Source organism: Solea solea, chromosome 8 (assembly GCF_958295425.1).
Source record: "Solea solea chromosome 8, fSolSol10.1, whole genome shotgun sequence".
In the NCBI taxonomy this organism is placed as follows: Eukaryota; Metazoa; Chordata; class Actinopteri; order Pleuronectiformes; family Soleidae; genus Solea; species Solea solea.
In genome coordinates, this window is record NC_081141.1 from 23,648,921 (window position 1) to 23,671,458 (window position 22,538).

A 22,538-nucleotide genomic window follows, 5' to 3' on the forward strand; every position below is an offset into this window, starting at 1 on the left:
AACGTGGAGGGAAGAGTTGGTGTTTCGTTGCCTGTACTGTGATCATCTACTTCAGTGTCATTTTCTAACTATTCACTCAACAGATGAGATTTTGTGGTTCTCCTAAAAATTACTATGCACCTTTTTTTTGTTTTGTTTTTTTTGCATGATTACACCTAACAGTTAAAATGTTGAACTACTTGAGATCATTTCATTGATGATTTTGGTGAAAAATCTTTAACTTAATGCAAAAGTGCTCAAACTTACTGTACTGGTTATTACTGTGATCTCTTCAGGGTTAACTCTGGGCGCTCTGGTCTTTGTTTTTGTTTTTTTTTGTTTTCCTTTTACACACTTACCTGCACACATATTGACAGGCTGTAGTTCCCCCAGCATGCATGAAAACAAGACTCTTGAATAAATTATTAACTAACCAAAGTTGAAGTACATTGAAAACCCCAAGCCATACTTGATTCCTGCAACAAAAAACCCTTGAGTAAAATATGTCAGACATTTAGACGCGGTGCAGAATTTAATCAGTTTTACGCCGCGACCGCTGTTTTTAAGATTATGCAAGTTGTTGCCGTTTAGACAAATCACAGAAATCTGGGTTTTTAATCATGAATAAATGTAATCTTTTAGGGGAGTTTGTGTCTCTGTGTCAGTGCAGTGAAGAAGCCTCATGTTCTGTCTCTGTTTACTCACGTAACAGTTTCTCTCTTGAGCCTCAGAACTCGAGGGAAACCGTTTTTTAATAAGATTTTAAAAAAAATTACCGTTACTGTAAATTAATTTTTATAAGTTAACAAAATAAACCTCTCTTTATCTTTTGTTACCATATTGATTATTGTTGTAAATGCAGCTATATATATATATATATATATATATATATATTGATACCCGATTATGCCGATGTTAACAGATGACGTGCCCCGAACTTTAAAGTGTTACGCGTAGATAACGTTGAATGGAATGAATTATTGAGTTTTCCGTGTTTCATCGTAGCCTCCGTCCGTCCGACCGTGTTCTGCAATGTGTGCTGACGCAGGAGGCGAGCGGGGGAAACTGAGAAATGTGGGAAATCTCATGTTAAAATACTATAACATTAATTATAATAAATGTTTTATCAACTCACAGTTTCCTTGTTTTGTCTTTTTCATATTTTGGGTGCATCTTGTCCACGTGAAACATGATGTATGGTAAGGTTTTTGGCCACATTTGCGCGGCAAAACTGGGAAAGTAAGTGACGGATTTGGTTTAAATTGTGTGTGGGTGTACAACTGATGCTGTGCTCTAGTTTTGTATATCCTTTTTTTATATATATATTACATGTACTTTTCAGTGTTAAAAGGTTAAAATCGTGCTCCAAATCCATCACGATACATGAAGACATCACACCTACGACTCCACTGTATCACGGAGAAAAGTGAGTGTTAACAAGTTCAACATTTCCCTGCAGTGGGAGAAGCTTTCTGTCAGATCAGAAAATAATACTCTGAGCACTTTATGATGGATCATATTCTATTAAATTCTGTTCTGCCTCTCTTTCTCCCTCAGGTGTCAAATCCCGTCAGAGATCTCTCGTCATGTGAGCGGCTGAGCGGTGGCGAAACATGAAGAAAAGGTAGGTAGAACACGGGCTTTATTGTCAATATTTCAATAGCAAAGCTGTTGATCCTTCAATACTACAAAGCACTCTTTACAAACATAGGAGGTAGTCGATACCGAGTCTTCACTGAGCATTATAGTATGCATAGAGAAATACTATGGCCATATTGTTTCAGTCGCAAAACCCATAGCTCCCTGTTTTCTGTTTGTAGTGCATTGTTGTTGTTGTTGTGTCCTTGTTGTGCTGTTGTAACTAAACATCTGCTTAAAGTATATAAAAAAGAATCATATTATTCAGACAATACATAATACATTATCATCAGTATATATATATATATATATAACTTCATCACACTAATAAATACTTATATGCTTCATATGAGGCTGATTATCGACTTATGTAACCCAATGAGGGCATTTTTTACATAAAGTTTGGCAATTACATGAATTCTGTTGGATTACATAAGTGAATAAATGTTGCAGGTACAGACACATGAGGAGTGTGTGTGTATGTGTGTCCGTGTGTATGTGTGTCCGTGTGTGTGTGTGTGTGTGTGTGTATGTGTGTGTCCGTCCTCTCCTCACCGTCTTTCACATTTTAAACTTTTTGTCTTTGTGCATTTCTTGCTTTCCCCCCAGCTCCACGATCATCCCCCCCTCTTCATTAACAGGCACTGCGGGGGTTACAGGCCCGCAGAGCCACGCCGGCCACCGTCCTCCAGGCGAACGTGGAGAACTTCGCGGGACACGTCCCGGCTCTGGTGATGTAGGAGGACGCGAGGCGATGGAGACGCTTGGCACCAAAGGTGTTGTAGTGTCCTGGCAGGACTTGGTCAACCTGTAAATGGATCAGTTAGATGTGATAATGTGTAGATTAACGTTACTGTACTTCATCATGGGGTTAAGTGTCTTGCTCATGGGCACATATAGACTAGCAGGGCCAGGAATTGAACCCACAACCTTCCAGTCCTCACTTTTTAATACTTTAACTTCTCAAACTTAAACACATTTTATATCAGAAAATTACTTTTGATACATAAGTCACAAGTAATTAGAAGAAATGATAAAAATGTGACTTCAACTTCTACCAAAGTCATTTTCTGGTAAGATACTTATCACTTTTAGGTACTTTATAGAAGACTGGTAAAGAATATAAGAGAAACTAAACCTTTTTTGTCAACAAAACTGCGAGGGCTGTCACCAAAGGTGCCTCAACACAAGCACGTTTTTCTTTATTTTAAAGGCAGGGTTTCTCAGTCCTGGTCCTAAGGACCCACTGCCCTGCCATGTTTTACATGTTTCTTCACACCTGATTCAAATAAATGGGTCATTATCAGGCTTATTCCACGCTTGCCAATGAGCTGACCATTTGAATCAGGTATGTTGGAGCTGTTTTAAGGTTTAGTTCAGATATTTTTGAAGCATGGTTCTATGAAGAAATATCACAAAGATGACTTTCTGTTCATTCTGTCATGATAATTGATTTGACTGAGTTCACTGTCAGTTGCAAACAAAGTAGCCGAGCTGGCAAAGCTAATGCTACCTCAGTTTGTAAGTTAGGTAGCTAGCATTAGCTTGCTAATACCATTATTTATTAGGGAAACCCAGGCACAACAAGGTATTAACATTATCTCCCTCCCTGTAGATTATCTAACCAGCTAAGTACTTTCACCATTAACTGTGTGGTGTTTTTTTTATTCCGACACTCTTTCTTGTTAATAAAATAGCTGCCAGTGGGGACATAAGAACTGTTTTTAGCCACTACACAAATTAATCTATGCCTTCTTTAATCTATGTCTTTTGAGAAAATATTTGCCACTTTATCTCACTGTTTAAGAGCCTTTTACAGCTTAAAAACCAAAGTCTATAAACTGCTCATGTTCCTGAACCAAAGTCCATTGACAAAATCAGTGTTTTTAGCCTGCAGGAACATACTAGAGATACTGGGCTTCTGCTGCCACATTGGGTGTATTTATGTTACTTAGGTTAATCTGGACAAAGGATTCCAAACACTGAAGTAACATCTTAATTTACAGAACAATTGAAAAGTGGATTAACAAGTCACCTGTACTATGATGTAAAACTGCTGATTTTCTCTATGGACTTTGGTGTGGGGAAAGTGAGCGGTTTGCAAACTTTAGTTTGTTCCAACAGTGAAAAAGAAAAATCAAAAGTATGCTTAAGATGTTGTAGACTAATCTACAATATCTTCTTTTCATGGGAGCCTTTTGTTAAGTGGATAAAAACAAAAATGTTTTTCCCTTTTGGCAGCCATGTGATCAGTAAGTGCCACACTTAGATGTAAAAACATGTTTTTACCAAGTGTTTTCATAAACAATGGCTCTTCAGTTCATGTAAGTCAGGACAGGACTAAATGGAACTCATTAATTTGGGTATTTACGCCTGTGGCTGCTGTTCAAATTTCCCATAAACGAGAGCCATAACAGTGGAACTCTTGAGCTGATGGCATCCCTGCGTGTGTCGGCCTCACCTGTTCACTGTCCACCAGTCCCACCAAACGCTCACAGCTGCTGATGTAGTCGCTGACGCGGCTGTACGGCAGCCAGTCGATCATGGCGCCGTCGTACACGACGTCTCCGCTGAAGAGCAGCTTGTTGTCGTGGTCGTGGAGGCAGATGCTGCCGCGAGAGTGACCAGGCATGTGGAGCACCGTCAGCTGCCGGTCACCCAGGTTGATGACATCACCTACAACGGGAAAGAGAGGGATATACTTTTCACAGCCTGGTTTTCCAGATCACTAATTTAGGCCAAATAAAAAGTAAAGCCATTAAACTATGGCTGTAGCTGGTAGAGCTGCAACGATTATTCGATTAATCGATCACCAACTATTCTGTCTGTACCTGTAAACAAAAGTGACAGCCAGGATCCTGATTTAAATGTCTATTGACTTAGTAAGATATGTGTATATACTGTGTATATAGCAATAAACTACCTATATAAATTAGACAAAGTGCTTAAAAAAAGTTTCTTTTTCACTCCTGTATTGATTTCTTAAAATTCTGTCTTTGTTTTTTTTAAATCTACTGTTAAAAATGCCTCTGAACAGCACCCTGAATCTGTCTTTGCATGTGTTCTATAAATAAAACGGCTTTGTCTATATTGTGTTTTTGTGTTACAGCAGCAGCTACATGTACCTTTGCCATCTGTACTTACGTACAAAGCAGCTCTATTTTTAGCAAGTGTGCTGTGCAGATGACTGACATATTCTGTTACATCCATCAAAGAAAGAATGAAAAAGAGGGTTTGCAAAGTCTGGCCACACTAATGAAAAACCTCCCCACTGAGCATTAATACTCTCACATTACTGATTTTGCCATTACCTACCACACCTTTATAAGTAGAAATGCACCTCACTCAATTACAAATAGATTAAACTCACATTACGTCTCTTTAGACTTAATTCCTGCTGTGTAACAAAAGGCCGCTGTACTCAGGATGAGCAGATCTGCTCTGGCAGGAGTTTGAACTGAAATGATAACAATCGACTCTTAAGTATAACATTTCTGCATCGTCGGTCAATACGCCGAGTCGTTATGCTGTGTCAGAGCCACTGCTGCAGTGCAGTTAAAATATCTCCCAGTCCGGTCTGTCACACACACTCGTACCCACTGTGTGGAGGGGAAACAGAAACACTTGAATGATGATGTGAGCTGACGTGGGGAAACAGGGATTTAATAGATATAATAGACTGGAGGATACATTCCAGACAACCACATCATGAGATACGGAGTGGAGTTAAACCATGTGAATGAGATACATGTGGCTTTAAGAGCACAAGAGATACACTCACTGTGCTGGCCACTTGTGCATGTTAGTGGAAATATCTAATCAGCCAATCACACCGGCAGCATAAGATAACTGGACAAGGACAAAAGCAGAGTCACATGATGAGATCCCCATGGATATTGACACGTTTCACTATTATTTGTTTAGTTTATAGCTTACGACTATACTCGTGTATAGGGGTGGGTCATAATATCGATTTGGTGATATATCGTCGCCCTTCCTCGTGCAATGCGATAATCGGTACACTAGGGGAAATGAAGGCGCTCGAGTTAAGGCTGTTGCTACTTCTTGTCTCTTCGCGGCAGTTACATGTTACATTACATTACATTACATGTCATTTAGCAGACGCTTTTATCCAAAGCGACTTACAATAAGTGCATTTAAACATTTGGGTACAAATAAGAGCTAGAAGTAAGTAAGAGCTTCAAGTAAATCAAACTATGAAGTGCTAGTCATAAGTGCGATATATATATATATATATATATATTTTATTTATTTATTTATTTTTTTTTTTTATCCCGAAGAAGAGGGAGTTTACAGCGGGATAATGGTGGAGAAAGCCAAGTTAAGAGATGCTCCATCCAGGTTCAACACATAGACTTTATGCACTTTGTTCTCTATGTTGTGAATAAATAGTGAAATCCTGCACTTTTAACTTTTCACAGACATTTTGTTTTCTTCCGTTAGACCGATATAGTAACGTGTCGCTACATGATTGTCTTGCAATATATTGATTATCACAGAATCGTTGTATATTGATTATTATTGGTATCGTGGACCATGTACTCATGTACAACTGTTTGCTGTTTTCAAAGTGCAAAACAATCGCTCTGTTCTATTCTGGCTGGTTTGTCCATTTGGGCTGCTGTAGAAACATGGTGGTGAAAAATGACCCTTGTCTAAAGTACATTTTAAAGTAAAACTACAAAATAACCTGACCACTTGTCTTTTTTTCTTCTTTTAAAGTGATGATACACTTGTATACAAACATACTAATTGGTCATAAATGTTACACACAAGAACATCAAGTTCAACCTTATCTGCTTGATAATCTGTTTTGTGGTTTTCTCCATGAATCTGTTCTTGTTCCTATTTTGATGGACTAAGTGGTTATGAAAGGTTGTTTGAAAACGCTTTCTATCCGTGTGTGTGTGTGTGTGTGTGTGTATGAGAGTATGTTCTTTCAGTAAGTCATTTTTTGGTTCCCTGCCAAACTCTTGGCTCTGCGTGTGTGTATTTGTGTGTGAAGCCTCCTGTGGCCATAGAAAGAGCATGCTAATGTGCACAATGTGCAAACTGCAGCCATTAAATCTTTCTAATGGAATCTTCCCTGGTGTTTATCATCACTTGAGTACATTAAGAAAACCTCATGATGACCTGGCCTTTGATTACAGACCCACTGTCCTCTCTCATAAATCCTGTGTGCAGCAGCAGCAGCAGCAGCAGCGGCCTGTACAGTAACACCTACCCTCCTGCAGGATGTGTGTGGGCTGCACAGCCTTCACTTTGTAGTGCCTTGCCCTCCAGCCTGGACTCGGAGACTCGGCTATCTCTCTGTCGCTGAGCCAGGTCACCGTCTCGAAGTTGTCTCCGTTGGCCAGAGCATCGACCTCGGCGCTGTGGACGCCCACCTGTTGGAACTGATGCAGACCGCCCGAGTGGTCAAAGTGGGCGTGGGTGGCGATGGCGAGCAGCGGGTTCTTCCTCTGCGGATCCTTGCCGAGCAGCCCCTTAGAGTCGATGTAGTCCGGTAAGCTCCTCAAGCCCAGACCGGTGTCTATGACCACGTCCTGGTGCGAGCCGCGGAGCAGCCAGATGTTGGCCCGGTTCTCTGACTGGAAGAATCGCTCCTGGATCCAGAAGAGTCCGTCTCCGAGCGACTTGTGAGCGTACCAGTCGGACGCAGACATCCCCAGTCATGCGCTTGTCGAAAGCGGGTCGGTGTGGATGTTGTGCTGGTCAGGTGAGCGGGAAGTAGCCGTTTAGCTAAGTGTGATGATGTATTTGTGTGTGTGTGTGTTTGTGTGTGTTTTCATTGACGTTCATGTGACGGTGGCCGCTGAATGACACACCCTTGTGTGAGGACGGCGCTCTCATTGGTCGAACATGTGAATGATGTAATCACAGAACGCGCTGCTATTGGCTTAAACATAGGCCCCGCCCACGACGCCCGCATTGGCCTCTGGATCACGTATGCAGTGGCGGTTCTAGCTGTATGTGCCCCCCGTGCCCTATGTGGTTTGGGTATGCAGAGGTTGAAATGTTAACACAGCAATTTACAAGACAATGATGATTAAATGATGATTAAACCAATTATATTGGTTTAATGGTCTGATGCCCACTGGGATGAAGAATGTAAGGTAACAGTGAAGCCCTGCCTCGATTTTAATCCGAATCACGAATTACGTATAAAAGAAAAAGTAAAAGAAAATGTAAAAGAAATATAAAAATAAAATGTCAATGAATAAGAGTATTAAAAGCAGAATAAGAATAAATGAATAAACACAATTAAGTTGCATTTGATCTGTCTACCTCAATATGTTTCAAGTGGGCTGTCATTTTTGTCTACTTTTTGCTGGGAAGTTAAAACACCAAAGAGGAATAATAAGAATAAGTGGACAAACATTGGTATTATGTAGTTTATGATTCTGTGGACTTGCTAAAACTCACTTTTATCAAAATTATAATTAACTGGAGACATGTTTGCAGGTCTGCTCCACATTTCATTAATAAACGGTTATAAAATGCATAAATTATTGGATTTTTTAAATCCAGAAATACTGCAACTCCCAGTTTTAGTGTTGCCCGGACCAATATGGCGACCACGCTGACGTATCGCAGTAATGGACCAGGAGCAAACTGCCATGTCAGGCACGCCTTTGTGTCAGGAGAGTCTCCTCATTGGTCAAACCGGCCAATGACGACAGCCACGGACGCGCTTCTATTGGGTATTGAAGACGAAGCCACGCCTTCTCACATGCTCATTTAAAGCCACAGTTCCATACACACACGCCGTGTACAAGCTTCCACGCCGGTGTTAGCCTAACGCAGACTATCCTGGCTGTGACTGTAGTTCATGTCGGGAGTTGCGATACGAGCCGAACAGCGGATAAAGTTCGCTAACTTAGTATTAATGACACGTTATGTGGAAAAGTGGAAAAATTGAGACTCTGTAGAGGCTCAATGTAGTTAAATAGCCCTGGAGTGAATGGACGTTTAGTCTCCACATTCAGTGCAGTTTTCTAACGGTGTCCCCAGTGAGTATCACTTACTACTGCCTGTAAATATTCATGTGTCTCTGGTATGTTAGTGTTTTTGTGTTTATTAACGGTGCTCACAAGTGTGTAAAGTCACTGTTTCACAAATGTGTTTGTTATGATATGTTCATGCGTTGCACGTGCGTGACAGTGACGTTGACAGAACACTCATGGACTCTCCTGTGGTGCAGGTACGTTCACAGTCATGGCAGGAAAGGGCCGTGGAGTCGCTGCCTTTACCTTCAACATCGAGGCTCTGGGCATCGGCAGGGGCAGCATGCCTGAAGCCAGGGTGGGGCCCAGTCCTCTGTTTCCAGTGAGTATCTCTCTCTCTCTCTCTCTCTCACGCTCTCTAGTATTGGCATTTGTAATGTTGCAACGTTGCATCACTGCCTCCCTTTAGATTTAATCTATTACGGACTTGCAAAAACCTAAATCCATGGTTCCCAACCTGGAGTCCAAGCCCCCCTTAAGTGACCGCCAGAGAACACATAGGGGGGGCCATAGAGATGATTAAAATCATATTTGTGCATATTCAATTTTAAAAAATCCCAATAAAACTCACCTTTAAATTTATTAAGCTGTTTATTACCAACACCTCTGTGACCTCGGAACTTCTGTGACCATTAGTCTCATCGGGTCAGTTATCAGTTAGCAGGATCACGTTCCTGTTGTCAGCATTTGTACAACAAAATATCACGTCTGAGAAACGTAAAAGTACCAATTATTACACAGACATTTAATGGAAGTATGTGACAGTTTTTAATCCATATGCACTGTGAGAACAGGAACAAGATACTTGTATTCTGCATACTGCAGCCAAAGAGGGGCCAAAGGACAAAGGGGACCTTTGGGCCCTTGCATTGACTCCTCCTCCTCATAATCTCTGTGCATTGTGTAAGAATCCTCTTGCATGACGGAGCCCTTTAACAGCTTTGTGCTGTTTTGACAGTTTGATGACACAGGGACACTGTGATTAAATCAGAAAAGTGACAGTGAGTGGCTATTTTTGAGGCACCTTTGGTGTCTGTGGGTCAGTTTTGTCCGGTTGGCAATTAAGATTTTATTTATATCGTTTATCTTTTTATTTCATACAGACCAATGCAACTCAAAGTGCTTTACAGGATACAAACAATACAAGGAACAGGAAAATTGCAATGACAGACACTGGAGTTGGATGAAATGATTATGCTTACATTACTTTAATTTTAATTATAATCATTTCATTTATTTAACTATTGCATAAGGTGAGGGATTGTACACTGTATACTAGGGCTGCAACGTAAATATAAAATTAATCATCCATTATTTTGATTATTAATGAGGCAGATGAATCTTTTTTATAATTTGAACAAGTTCTCTGATTTTTCAGCTTCTTGAATGTGAATAAGTTCTGATTTCTTTACTCCATATGACATCACTTAGAGGTTTAAGAAACATTTTATTTTATAGACGATAAAAACAACTTTTTGATTCATCGAGGAAAATAATCAACAGATGAATCGGTTCTGAAAATAGTCATTCATTGGAGCCGTTCTGCATATTTAAGCATTTATTTATTGGAATATTTATCACATATTCCATGTTTTCCTTATATCAAGCAGTCACAAAGAATTAAAAAGACAATAAGCAAGACATTATTCAACCCCACGTTTTTCCTTTGTTTGTTTCCACATCTGTTCAGTGGTGTAAATCAATGACAAATAAATGGGAAAAGAGCCATAGCTTTGACATTTAAATGCTTTCTGTTTTCCTTTCATCTCCAGAACACAGACTTTAAACCCATCCCTCTGAAGGCTGGTGAGGACGAGGACTACATGTTGGCCTTGAAGCAGGAGATGAGAGGAACCATGCAGCGTCTGCCTCACAACATCAAGCCTCACAAGAGTAAATCAGGTGAGGAGGAGAAGGAGGAGACGGGAGCAGTGCATTAGAAACCTGACATTTCCATCAGGTCTAATAGAAATGCAGGGGCAAGTCAGTCGACTGCTGTGAGGAGAGATAATGCAGCACTCAGGAAGTGAACATTTCATTAGGCTCCTATCTGGGGAAAAGGTAGAAAGTCAGATTCGTGGTGAGGTGAGGATTCAGTTACAGTTGAAATCTCATCTGGTGTTTTTAAATATGATTTATATGATCTGATTTTCCAGTGTTTCCTATCTTGAACAGTGAGGAAAATGCAGTAATACAGTATATTCAGTACAAGCAAGAAGTTGTTACATTTTTTCCAGAGGTTTTTCAGATGTCGGCCGATGCCTTCCGATTCTGTTTATTTATTTATTTATTTATTTATTTATTTATTTCTCTATCTGTCTCTCTATCTTGATTTTGTTGACATGAAACAGAAGTGGAGAGATACGCTGAACGTTACCTGAAGCAAAGACGGGTGACGGATGAAGAATGGACTCCGGGTACTTTCATTTAACAATGTCAGCTAACACTGGGGGGAGGGGGGAGAAAAGGACATTACAGTTAATGTTATTCTTCTTGTTTTAGACTGGAACCTTTTACCAAAAGAATTGATGCCTCAGAAAAAGAAAATCCGTGTTAAAACAGGTATATTTAACAACCAGTATGTATGTAATGAGTCTTTATGTCTGTTGAGTGAAAAGATTATAACTAAATGCTTAAATTCAACAGTAATAAAGAAGAAAACGGTGAAAATATCGAGCAAAGACACAAAGGATGTGCTGAATAAACTAGATGTAAGATTTTTTTCTCTACTTTTGTTCCATGAGTAGCATCATTCTGTATGTTTTACCATGTTTTAATGTATTATGTTAGTGCAGTAATTATGAACTCAGGAATGTACGTGAAATAAAAAAAAATATATATCAATATTTCAGGAACTGGCAAAGACAGAGGACGGGAACCCGGAAAAATCTGACGACGAGACGGAGAAGAAGCCACGCGGTGAGGATGAAGAGGAAGTTGAGGCAGAGGAATATGAGGAAGAGGACGTTGAAGAGGTGAGACTGAAAATTACAACCTGGAATCTGAGGTCTAATCGTGTTCAATTAAATTTGAAAGTGAAATGGCACCCATCCCTTCTAAAGGAGTCAAAGTCGACACTGCCCATACGATACATGTGTATCCTCATACTACAGTATATGACATGACCTTGTCCTAGATTATGGTGGGCTATATTTATCCTTTGTTATATGGAGCAAAGAAACCAGCAAAGTCAGAAAGTCAGCTATGGACTTTTCACAGGAGGCAGATTTATTCCCAATAAGATAATTTGGGAATATATATAATTATATAAATAATTAATTTTACTTTTTTGGTTCATAGGAAGTGTATTTATATTTGTGTTGTTTTTGTTAACAATGTGGGACGTAAGGCTGTGCAAGTTAAACACAACATTCTTGATGCAGTTTATTGGGTTGGTTCATCTAAATCAGGGGTCTCCAGATTTGATAATGTGAAGATTTCCGGGGGCCAACAGTAAAAGTTACATACAAATGCACTGTTTTATAATAATTTTATTTTCATTGTCACAATTATCATTTTTAAATGGCAATGTAGCCCAAATCTAAGCCACACAGGAGTGAAAAACTGAAAAACATTCTGCCTTTCATATATTACGTAACATAATGAGGTGAATATATGCATCTGTCTGTCTGTCACAACCAGCTTTTGAACCTGGGAACGCTGGTTTCAATGCACAGCTCGTTATCAGCTGAGCCAACATGGATGATATGACTAAAACAGATTTTCTGTCCCACTCCGTCGCAGGCCTGTGGGCTGGACTTTGGACATGCCTGATCTAAGTGAATCGAACCTCTCGTCTTGTTTTTTTTAATTTTGCTCATGTATTTCCTCTGATTGAGCTCCTGAGACTCAAACAATGTGATGTCTTATGAGGGTTATTTATTATCATTTATGTTCTGTTCATGTGTCTTTAGTCTGTGTCACACTAACTGCATTTGTTTTTCTTGTATATTGTTATATTTGATTCAGGGATGGTTGTTTCTGTCCCAATAGACTACACAATTACACAATTACACAATTTAAAATTTGTGTCCTCGGTTTCTCTGCAGGACAACGACTACATAGAAAGCTACTTTGACAACGGGGAAGACTTCGCCCCAGACAGTGACGAGAACATGGACGCCGAAGCCACATACTAACCAAGCAAGTGTACAGTGAAGTAAATGACTGTGAGGGTTTTGTTTTGGGTAAATATTGTAAATACTAGTCGGAATGAAAGTTTTGTTTATTTTGTGCGACCTTGAGAGGTCGAGCTCCTCCTGTAATGAATTGCGTAAATGAGAGACGCCAAGCTGTGTGCGGACTAGCAATAATTTATTCAAAATAGATTTATTTTCCAGCCCGTTGTACATTTACACAGGTCGAAAAAGGCACATGTTGTCGACGACACAAAATGCTTTGTCTTAAAATATGAATACACAGTGATCTAATAAAAGGGCTATATCAAAAACTCAAATGTCACATAATTACTTAAGAAGTGTGAGTCTTTGTGGGAATACTGTGCATTTCCCATGTTTCTTACCATGCTCTGAATATTTGTGTTTTTTTTAAATGCAAAAGAGCAGTTTTCTGCAGGCAGAGAAAAAAAATTCAAGCAAATTCCGTGGAATTATACAAACACAATTCAACGGTTCACGGTCAATACTGATAGCGTGAGTGAAAATGAATGCTCAACAGTCTTGAAATAAATTAATGATGTATTCAACACTGTGGCAGCAATTATACTTTCCCAACAAGTGTTGGAAAATTACTAACATGGCAAAAAAATACTGGGGGAAAAAAACAAACAGGTTTGAGGGACACGAAAAACTCAGAATTATTGATAATTCTGGGCTGTGGCCACTGATCCATCACTGAAGAAACCACTTGGAGTTCTGAACTCCTTTCAACAGTATTTGGGTGGAGATTAGTGTAAACCTAGCAGCCCAGATGACAACAATAACACCATGAGATCTCCTGATGACAAACTACCCTCAGAGTCTCCGTAAAGTTGAATGTGACTCGTCCAGCAGACGTCTGAACCTGCGTCTGATGGTCCCTTTTTCTTGAAAACAATGTTGATGAAAATGAATGGACACAGGGAGCAATTGTGGTCTTTACCCTTATTTCTAGTCTCTCAACTGTTAAAAAATTTGTCAGAGACAAATTGCAGTGATGTATTAAAGGTCCAGTGTGTAATAATTAGTAGGGTTTAATGGCAGAAATTGAATAAACTACTCATTCACTCTCGGAAGTGGCCTTTTATCTGTACTTTAGGCAGCGGTCTTGCTTTAGACAGAACTAACACAACAGCCTCAAAAAAGGTGTGCGTTACACACTTCCACCCAACACCTGAATCTACAAAGAAGAAAGGAAGTGGAATAGAGTTGAGAGACAAGCATCCTTGTCATCTCTTGTATGTAATGCCGTGTTTCCATTTTGTTTTATTACGGTGTCAGGGTTGCGCTTCGATAACAGTACCTTTTACTTGGTAGGGGGAACGTGGGCTGTGCCTGATGCATAGTGTGACGTCATAGTGTTGATTTTGTTTGCTTTCCTGCTCGGTTTGTGGGCTGTTTGTCTCAACAAGACGTCAAGCTTTGTATAATGGGTGGAGCCGGTCTATACCATTTCCTCTGGTTGGGGCCAGTTCTTTTGATACTGTTCCTAATGGAAATGCAAAAAAACAGGTACTGTACCACTCGGTGGAAACACGGCCTAAAGGACGCTGTGAATCCCTGATATGTTTGAGAAAGGAAGCCCCATGCAGAGTCCTCCATTTGTTGCACTCTGCAATCTCACCATTAGATGTCACTGCAGTTCTCACTAATTCCTACACACTGGACCTTTTAAGTCAAAAACTACTCAAAATGGGATCATCCACTCAGTTTATTAGGTCTCTTAGCTAGCGACAAATTTCTATGTGAAGTTAAAATCCCTTGTTATGTCTTAAGTCCTCCCTGTTCACTGTCTCCTGGTTTATCCACATTGAATTTCTGGGGATTTCCGGGATCCACGTTTCCAGGATTCTGTCCAAGCACGGCACCTGCAACTTCTCCAACTGGAATGTTCAATTTATCGCTAGGGAGGTGTCCGTGCTTTGTGTCGCTGCTTGCTGGTGTCGGGACTCCGTGGTGGCTGACGTCGGCTTTCACAAGAACCTCATAGTACAGCAGATAAAACACAGGCGTGACAATTCCAACAACCAGCATAATGGCCACCGCCGTCCACCATCTCATGCCCCAATCGGCCCCATGATAAGGGTCCTTTCTCTGTACTGACTTATACTCCGCGCCTGCCAGCAGAGGCTGCTGCAGCGTCAAGGAGGAAACCACCTCGTGCAGGCTGCTCCGAGACGGACCTGTGGACTTAACCAGGCGCTCAATGTCCTTGTCCTTCTCCAGGAGGAATCCTTCCACACTGTCGGCAGAAGACGAGGAATCTGTGGAGGACTCTGAAGGGAGGGTGGCAACCGGTGAGATCTGAGGCGGGCGTGTGGCACCAGAGGGCGAGGCAGATTTAAGAGGACCTGTGCTGTGAGTCTCTGTGAGGACACTGAATCGCCTCACAGGGATCTTTACTGAACGCAGGGCGAAGAAGTCCTGCTCTGTCAGGAGGTTGTTGGCGCGCTTAATATCAGCAACCTAGAAAGCATACAGAAATGGAATTTAGTAAAATAAATCAGGTGTTGGGGCAATAAGAGCTGATCATAAGCAGAAAACTGTATACAAAATGTATGTCAACTAATCATCATAGGGTTGAAAAGTATGAAATATCTAAGCAAAAATAATCTGAAATTTAATCCAGAAATCTAAAGGTCCGGCCAATTATAAGTGATTACACCCATGCTAGTAACCTGCCTAAATGCATGGCATGGATTTGTTGGTCATACTGTAAACATTTATCTGGTTCGTAAAGAGATAATTGCATATCTGATGTAAGAGTGGTTTGACTTTAATCCAAGATTAAAGTTGGAACTGTGGCCTGAACCAAATATTTTCTTACAAGCTTCAGGAATGTGTTTTCATGTCAAACTTAAGTTCAATACTTCCTGTATTAAAGATTTCTAACAAGATGGAAATAATCATTTCTATACTCTAATTGAAGGACCACTATAGTTTCTATTTATTTATTTTACATGTCTGTGTTGCATTTTAAATACTACAATAAAAGTAGAAGTTTTAAATTAAATTACAGTGTTTGCAATTCAAATTTACCAGGGTCTGTGAAAGCATCTTAACACACTGAACCCTGCATTTTTCCCAGTTTAGAATAGTTTGGAGTTTCGAATATTCGACAAAGAATATTCCAGCATTTTTTGTTAGAAAAGCTCAGCCCTAATCCAGAGTATATAAATCTGGATTAGAGAACAGACGTACTGAGCAATGGTACTGCAGGGCGATGCTGTTCAGAGTGTCTCCCTCGTGGACGTCCCTGCTCAGGTAGATGATATCGTCCAGCCTCTCCCTGGACGTGCTCCTCCGGATCCTCTCTCTGCCACGAGGCCGCAGCTCATAGATCTCGGCGTCCTCCTCCGACAGATCGTTCTCCGAGCCGTTGTTTCCAAACAGATAGGCGTGACCACCGTTGGCGGGCTGCACCATGGTGGCTGACTGGAACCCATAGTGCTGGCTTCTACTGGACATTTTTTTTCCCACTGTATAGGGGAGAAGCAGAGACAGACTTTAGGATGAAATCCTGAAAACTTTGTCCTCATTTAAGAAACCTCTGCAATTTATGTATTTACTGAGAAAATTAAGTAATAAATAATGTGTTTGAAGCACTATTATGCCTTATAGTGGCAGACAGAAGACAGGGTTGTTACTGTGTACATTTAAACCTGTTTAACTGCAATGTGATCAAATCTATGATCATAAATGTACCCATAGGTGTTCAAATGACAACAAAAATCAGACACACCTGATGTAAAACCTTTCATAGAACTATGAACTACAAAAAGAGGCAGCCACCATGGACGACCATGTCTTTACAGAAGCCCACAATGGACAAACTACACACGTTTTGATGCGAACTGAAGGCAACACAGGTTCTCCAACACACTCCAGTTGTATCACGTTTAACTGTTGCTACAGTTTACACACTGGCCCTTAAACTTTAAAAGAGGCTGGTGGGAAAACTCACCTTTAGTGTAGAGATATGTTAAGTATCAATCTGCCCAACCCTGCTAGGTACAGGTTTCCGCTGACCACCCCTGGCTGCCAAGATTCTGTGATTACGTAACATTTCAGCTTCGTTATCCGTGAATGTCGTGAGCACGTCACCAGCAGCTAACGATAACGTTACTTTATCTTATCACAGCTTTGGTACGAACAACAGAGAAACGCATTTTTAACTCATGGTTACGACTTTTTTTTACTAAATATACCAACGTCTGAACAACATAACGTGCGTTTTTTTGTCAGTTGCATTTTATGGACCAAACAAATACTCGAATAACCGATTATGAAATTAACTAATGAAGACTACAAAGACTGGAAAAACAAACAAGCAAGCTTAGCTACTTAGGAACTTAGTGAACACTCGGTGTCGGTGTCGTAAAAGAACAGCTTGACTTTAACAACTCCATGTTGAGTTAATACAAATATCGGGCTTGTGTTGCTAAAAGTCAAAGTTCACAGTTCCACTACGAAGTGAGGTGTACCTGGGGCTCGTGAAGGCTAGGCTAATGCTAACTAGCATTAGGTTTACAGGTTAAGCTGCGAGTGGTCGCGGTTAGTGAACAATGTCGTCTTCGTCAACTGCGTTTACCTGGAGAAAATAACAGTGAGCCTCGATCGATCAGTTGTTCCGGATAAAATCCATCATCCTCCTCCTCCTCCTCCTCTGCGGCGGACGTGCCTTCGGTCTCACCCCGCTGCTGTGCTGCGATCCCTGCCTGCTTGTTAGCCACTGTTGTTGAACTGCTACCGCTCACGCCACGTCAACAGAATACTTACGTAATGACGCAATGACTCTTTTTGAATGATTCAATAGTATCAACACCACGCACTGTTTATCGCAAGATGGCGCTAAAGGGCTGACAAATACAAATGCCTGTTTTTGATGTAAAGATGAAAATCTTGTTCGAAAAACATATCATTTACACTTTATTAATATACATTTAATAGAAATCACAGAGTTTGGCCGTGTTTGGCATGTTGGATCTGGTGTCTTGGAGGACGCCATGCCTCCAAAAACACCATCTCAAATTTGACAGACAACTAATTTAAACAGAAATACTATGAAGAAATCACTTAAACACTTACAAAATCATGCACACATATTGGAATCCAAAGAACCAGCTCTGGTGTCTTTCTTGAGTGGCGAGAGTGCAAATCCTACTTTGTGTTGGCTCACAGGACTTGATGTTGCAATCAAGTCCCAGCATTTCTACATGTGCCCCTGCTTATATTCTACACTTGCTAGCAGTAAGTGGGATAATAATTTAATTTGGGTCAGCAAATGGGCACCCCTCATTCCTTGGTGTTTTATTGGTGGGCCCACCAATGCAAATGCCGTGGCAGCATGTTGGAGTTGGCGTCTTGGAGGGCACAACTTTGCCCCACGGGGCCCACTTTGGGCTGCCCTTGTCTACAGTATAATAGTAAACAAAGAAATAAAGTGAACTTTTGTAAAATTGGGGAATGGCTATACAGTTTGGCTTATGAATGTGGGCACGGGGCCCCAGAATTTCTAGGGGCACCCCTGCTTATAGTCTACACATTTACTCTGTGCAGGTGTAAACTGTATGCTGTACATTCAGTCCATGAACTGTGTGACATGTAATGTTAACTGATGTTTGCAGAGTCGTGGAGACAGACGGACAGACGGTGGATCAATGCCTGCTCGGCTCACAGGGTGGAGCTGTCCGCCCGCTCCACGCACCTTCTGCGCACCCACCACGAGAGACAAATGGGATTAAAACATCTTGTCTCATTAGCCACCGACTCTCAGACGAGCCGGAGTCAGTCACCGGGAGTAAAGTAATCTCCCCTCTCTCTCTCTGTGTCGTGGAACATCTACAGTATCAGAGGAGCAGCAGGTCTCACATGGCTGCAGGAGGAGCTCGGAGCTGAGGAGACGCGGACTCTGTTTACGCACCGGGGACACAAAGCTGCCGAAGGAACTACACATTTCACAAGCTCTTCTTTTTCTTTTTTTTCTCTCCCCTTAAATACATTAAGTAACACAAAAGCAGCATTTGGCTGCTGTTGGATCAGAACAGGAGCTGTGCAGTGACCCGGGAGCGCGTATCCATGTTGACCCCAGCATTAAAGATATTCTAGCTGTTTATATCGGACAGAGAAGCCCAGCAAGGTGTCAGGTAAGAGACAATCTCTTATTTCACTGTGTGTTTCACCTTTGAAACACGTTTGATTTTGTTGACGGTGAGGATGTTTGGTGCTGTCCAGACAAACTTATGCTGGATTATATACATAGAAATGTTACGCACATGTAGTATATTATCCCCTACAGTTTCCCCCTCGTGCTGTTTGATTATACTGTAGTCACTTTTATCCAATATTGTAAAAATAGTGAAAAGCAGAAGCAAAATGAATGATTTTATTGCGTTTGAAGCTTCTCTTGAATGAATCAAGGCAATTTTAATTTCTTAAAAGTAACATGGAACGACTATAAATAATGTTAAATGTATGACGTTTTGGTGCTTTATATTGTATAGTTGACTCAATGTGTGAGTTTCCCTTTTACAAATATGATGTACATTAAGATATATCAGACTGGAAAGAGAATTTAACAGCGGTTGAAACTTCACTGGAGCTGCAGGGGTTTGTCAAAACAAATCATATTGCGATAAGTTTTGCCACTTAAGTGACATTTTCATGAAAAACAATACAATATGTGGCTTTTTTGGAATCTGTTGCCAATTTAAATATATATTCTGATCTGAGGAACTCGGTTTTTGGGTCAGTGAATTTCACATAAAGCTGTTTTTCCACAAATAAGAAAGATTGTGCGATTACACTTAGTCATATTAGGTTATTTTGTGATGAATTGCGCAGCCCAAAACATCACTGTGTACTGTGTTTCTGTTTCATTGTGTACTCTCACTTTTTCTTTATTGTATATATTCTATAAATCCTTTGTCTCATACACTATTCAGACGTCTTTATGATTTATTTTCCAGTAGCTGAGTCAGTGATGACTGGTGCTGACTCCCTTTTTGCCAGTGGGCTTGATTAATTGCGCAGAGAATAAAGGAAACAAATGAGTCGCGATATACACGTCATTAATTATGCCATGGCAGCTCGAGCGGACATATAAGAAAACGATTAAAAGTGCTTTGGCCACCGCTAATTTCCTTTTGCGCGCTGCCAAAAATCCCCCCGTGGAGCAGCTAATAAAATTGAAAAGCCTAAATATTGATTCAGCGCGATCAGTAAATGAATGGCCGGGCAGCCCATTGAGGACGGAGACAAACGCTTCCATGGTTACATCCAGGATCTCCAGTGTGATTACTCCGCTTTGTGTGCGCCTCTCTCTCTCTCTCTCTCTCTCTCTCTCCCTCTCTCTCTCTCCCACTGAAATAAAACACAGTACTTCGGGAGGGGGAGCTGCCACACATGGTGAGCTGAGCTGGGGACGCGCACAGAAAAAGGCTCCGTGGACTAATCTATAGGCTTATACCCGGACCATAAGTAATCTTGGCACACTCTGGGTTGCGCACATGTGCTGATACTGTTAAATAAACGAGTGGATGCTGGAGACTCATTGTGCTACTGCTGTGCGTATTTTACGCAGATGTCCAATGCTGAGGCTGAACCAAAAGCACACACTTGATCCCAAAATCTGGTTATTATGTTATTGTTGAAATAACTTAATGCTAATTTGTTCATTTTAAATTATCTACAAATCACAGTGGCTTCTGTTGCCATTCTTCTAGTTTTGATTTGTTGCCATTTTGTTATGTTAGGGTTTAGTCAGAAGCTTATGTTAATGCTCCAGCATGTTCTGAATATCTTTGCACTGTCTGTGGTTCTCAAACGTTTTAGACAAAGTACCACCTGAGAAAATATCGAGCTCTTGAAGTAACACTGTTATCGCCAAAAAATTAAAGTTAAAATACAGTCAGTCAGCTATGGACTTTCACAGGAGGAAGATTGATATCATCCTCCTCTTCCACACATAACACTGGTATAGTGACATTAGATTGAGATGGAGCGAGAGATAAGTTGACTAATAGTATTATTATTTAATTTATTTGTTTCATTTTGTACACACTCTCAATTCCTCAGCTCCACTCTGATATATACATAATATATAACAGTATTTCTGATTTGAAGTACCACCAGAGAAAGCTTGTGCACCAATGATGCAATAAAACAGATTCTGATACTGACAGTGAGATGATGCTAAAGTTATTTGAAGATGGATTGAATTGGATTGTAAAAAATATTATGATGCAAATCAAATTGGATTTCTCTCAGTAAAATCACAAATGGATATTTTACTCAAATTGTTCAGCCTTAGTCCAGGCTCCATTTTGGATATTTGGTGTGGTTGTGTTTGTTTGTTTTTTTAGTCCACCTTATCTCAAGGATTTGGCGTGATGTCATCGAACTGCATCTTTTGCAAATCTCTTTTGTTGCTTCCTCTGTTGTGTTTCAGCAGAGTTAAATCCCTTTTTTTTCACCTCACTGGAAGGGAGGAAACGGAGGGAGGGAGCTGTTTCTGTATCCATTCAACACTTTACACCTGCTCTTCCTCAATGCCAGACTTCACTGATAACTGTGATGTATCTTTGTGTAAATGGGCACTTGTAGAATCAGAATCTGCCCCCCTTTTGTTTGCAAATAAGCTGCAAGAGCTGCCTTGAAATGTCCCCAACTGAAACGTCCGTCATCATCATCGCAGACCCACATGTCACTTGGTCAGCGTGTTCTCGCAGATATGGATCCTCTGTTGATCCTCACTTGCTCCAAGCCCATGCAGACCCTTTGTTTGTGGGTGTTTATGTCAGTGCCTGGCAGGGGTCAGCCCCCTCCCCATGTCCCCCGAGTGAGGGTCTGAATGTGATTCACTGGGCGGAAACTGTTTTACTGCCTGCCTCTCTCGCCGTCTGTCTCACCCTCTAATGGCCGCACGGCACAAAAGGGGACATAGTGCCATAAATGCAGCCTGTTCATGGATGAAACGTGCTGAAGTGTTGCATGGTACAGACAAGAGGAGATTGATGTTTGCGCGGGCAGAGAGAAGACTTGTGTGGGGACAGTGGGAAACATAGCTTGGCGGCAAAGCTCCTCACCTCCCTGCAACAGGCTGTGTTCTTTCTATGATGATATATATGTTAAATACATACAATTGTGACCTTTAGCCATTATAATTGTTACTGCAATCCCATTTCATAACACTGCAGGCGTGTGGTTCAAGTAGGCTGTCAGATTTTCTGAAATAAAGAAAAAAGACGCTGCAATTAAACCCGGGCCTTTCACTGTATCCATGTATATAACTGTCCCACTATCTGTTTTATGTCTATAAACATTAAACCTATTGGTTAATTTTAGTGTGTCAACAACAGGCATAGATTGAAAGTGAATTGAAAATGTGCAGCAGTGTGGAATTATAACATTTTTAAAAGGTATAGTGACACTTGTTAGATTTGGTATTCAGTATTTCTGAAGCTTAGCAGTAGCTATTGGCTTATAGCAAAGCAGCTACTGGCTTGTAGCAGCTATCGGCTTGTAGCAGCTACTTTCTTGTAGTAGCTACATTCTTGTAGCGGCTATGAGCTTGTAGCAGCTAACAAGCTATAAAAGCTACTTTCTTATAGGCGCTACCTTCTTCTAGGAGCCACCTAGCAGCTACTGGCTTGTAGCAGCTAATGGCTTGTAGCAGCTAACGGATTGTAGCAGCTATTTTGTTATAACGGCTACCTTCTTGTAGGAGCTAACTTTT

General features: G+C 40.8%; 4 protein-coding genes and 1 long non-coding RNA gene across 7 annotated transcripts in view; 3 read left to right on the plus strand and 2 right to left on the minus strand.

Moving 5' to 3' along the window:
* Nucleotides 1-1,318: 1,318 nt before the first annotated feature.
* On the plus strand, nt 1,319-2,309 carry LOC131464613 (uncharacterized). Its single transcript, XR_009241192.1, has 3 exons — nt 1,319-1,405; nt 1,537-1,603; nt 2,227-2,309. It is a non-coding gene; the product is annotated as an uncharacterized LOC131464613 (long non-coding RNA).
* On the minus strand, nt 2,130-7,447 carry mblac2 (metallo-beta-lactamase domain containing 2). The gene is made up of 3 exons (XM_058637192.1): nt 6,863-7,447; nt 4,079-4,293; nt 2,130-2,425 (listed from the first exon to the last, which is right to left on the minus strand). Exons 1-3 carry the CDS (start codon nt 7,302-7,304, stop codon nt 2,252-2,254), a joined length of 831 nt encoding a protein of 276 aa, XP_058493175.1. The 5' UTR covers nt 7,305-7,447; the 3' UTR covers nt 2,130-2,251.
* Nucleotides 7,448-8,401: 954 nt separating this feature from the next.
* Nucleotides 8,402-13,095, plus strand: polr3g (polymerase (RNA) III (DNA directed) polypeptide G). The gene is made up of 8 exons (XM_058636828.1): nt 8,402-8,651; nt 8,843-8,967; nt 10,418-10,547; nt 10,997-11,062; nt 11,148-11,207; nt 11,292-11,356; nt 11,498-11,620; nt 12,695-13,095. Exons 2-8 carry the CDS (start codon nt 8,857-8,859, stop codon nt 12,782-12,784), a joined length of 645 nt encoding a protein of 214 aa, XP_058492811.1. The 5' UTR covers nt 8,402-8,651; nt 8,843-8,856; the 3' UTR covers nt 12,785-13,095.
* On the minus strand, nt 12,943-17,552 carry lysmd3 (LysM, putative peptidoglycan-binding, domain containing 3). 2 transcript variants are annotated; one of them, XM_058636826.1, is made up of 3 exons: nt 17,394-17,552; nt 16,004-16,281; nt 12,943-15,268 (listed from the first exon to the last, which is right to left on the minus strand). In XM_058636826.1, the coding sequence occupies exons 2-3, from the start codon at nt 16,268-16,270 to the stop codon at nt 14,567-14,569; spliced, it is 969 nt and encodes a 322-aa protein (XP_058492809.1). In that variant the 5' UTR covers nt 16,271-16,281; nt 17,394-17,552; the 3' UTR covers nt 12,943-14,566. The 2 variants fall into 2 exon arrangements, with proteins under 2 accessions (XP_058492809.1, XP_058492810.1); XM_058636827.1 differs by lacking the exon at nt 17,394-17,552 and adding an exon at nt 16,767-17,323.
* Nucleotides 17,553-18,486: 934 nt separating this feature from the next.
* The window catches only part of adgrv1 (adhesion G protein-coupled receptor V1), a 148,436-nt gene continuing 144,384 nt past the window's right edge, over nt 18,487-22,538 (plus strand). Inside the window, exon 1 of one of the 2 annotated variants that reach the window (XM_058636829.1) lies at nt 18,487-18,948. The gene's annotated coding sequence lies outside the window, so the exon portion shown is untranslated. The remainder of the gene's footprint in view (nt 18,949-22,538) is intronic. The other variant, XM_058636830.1, reaches the window with a different exon arrangement.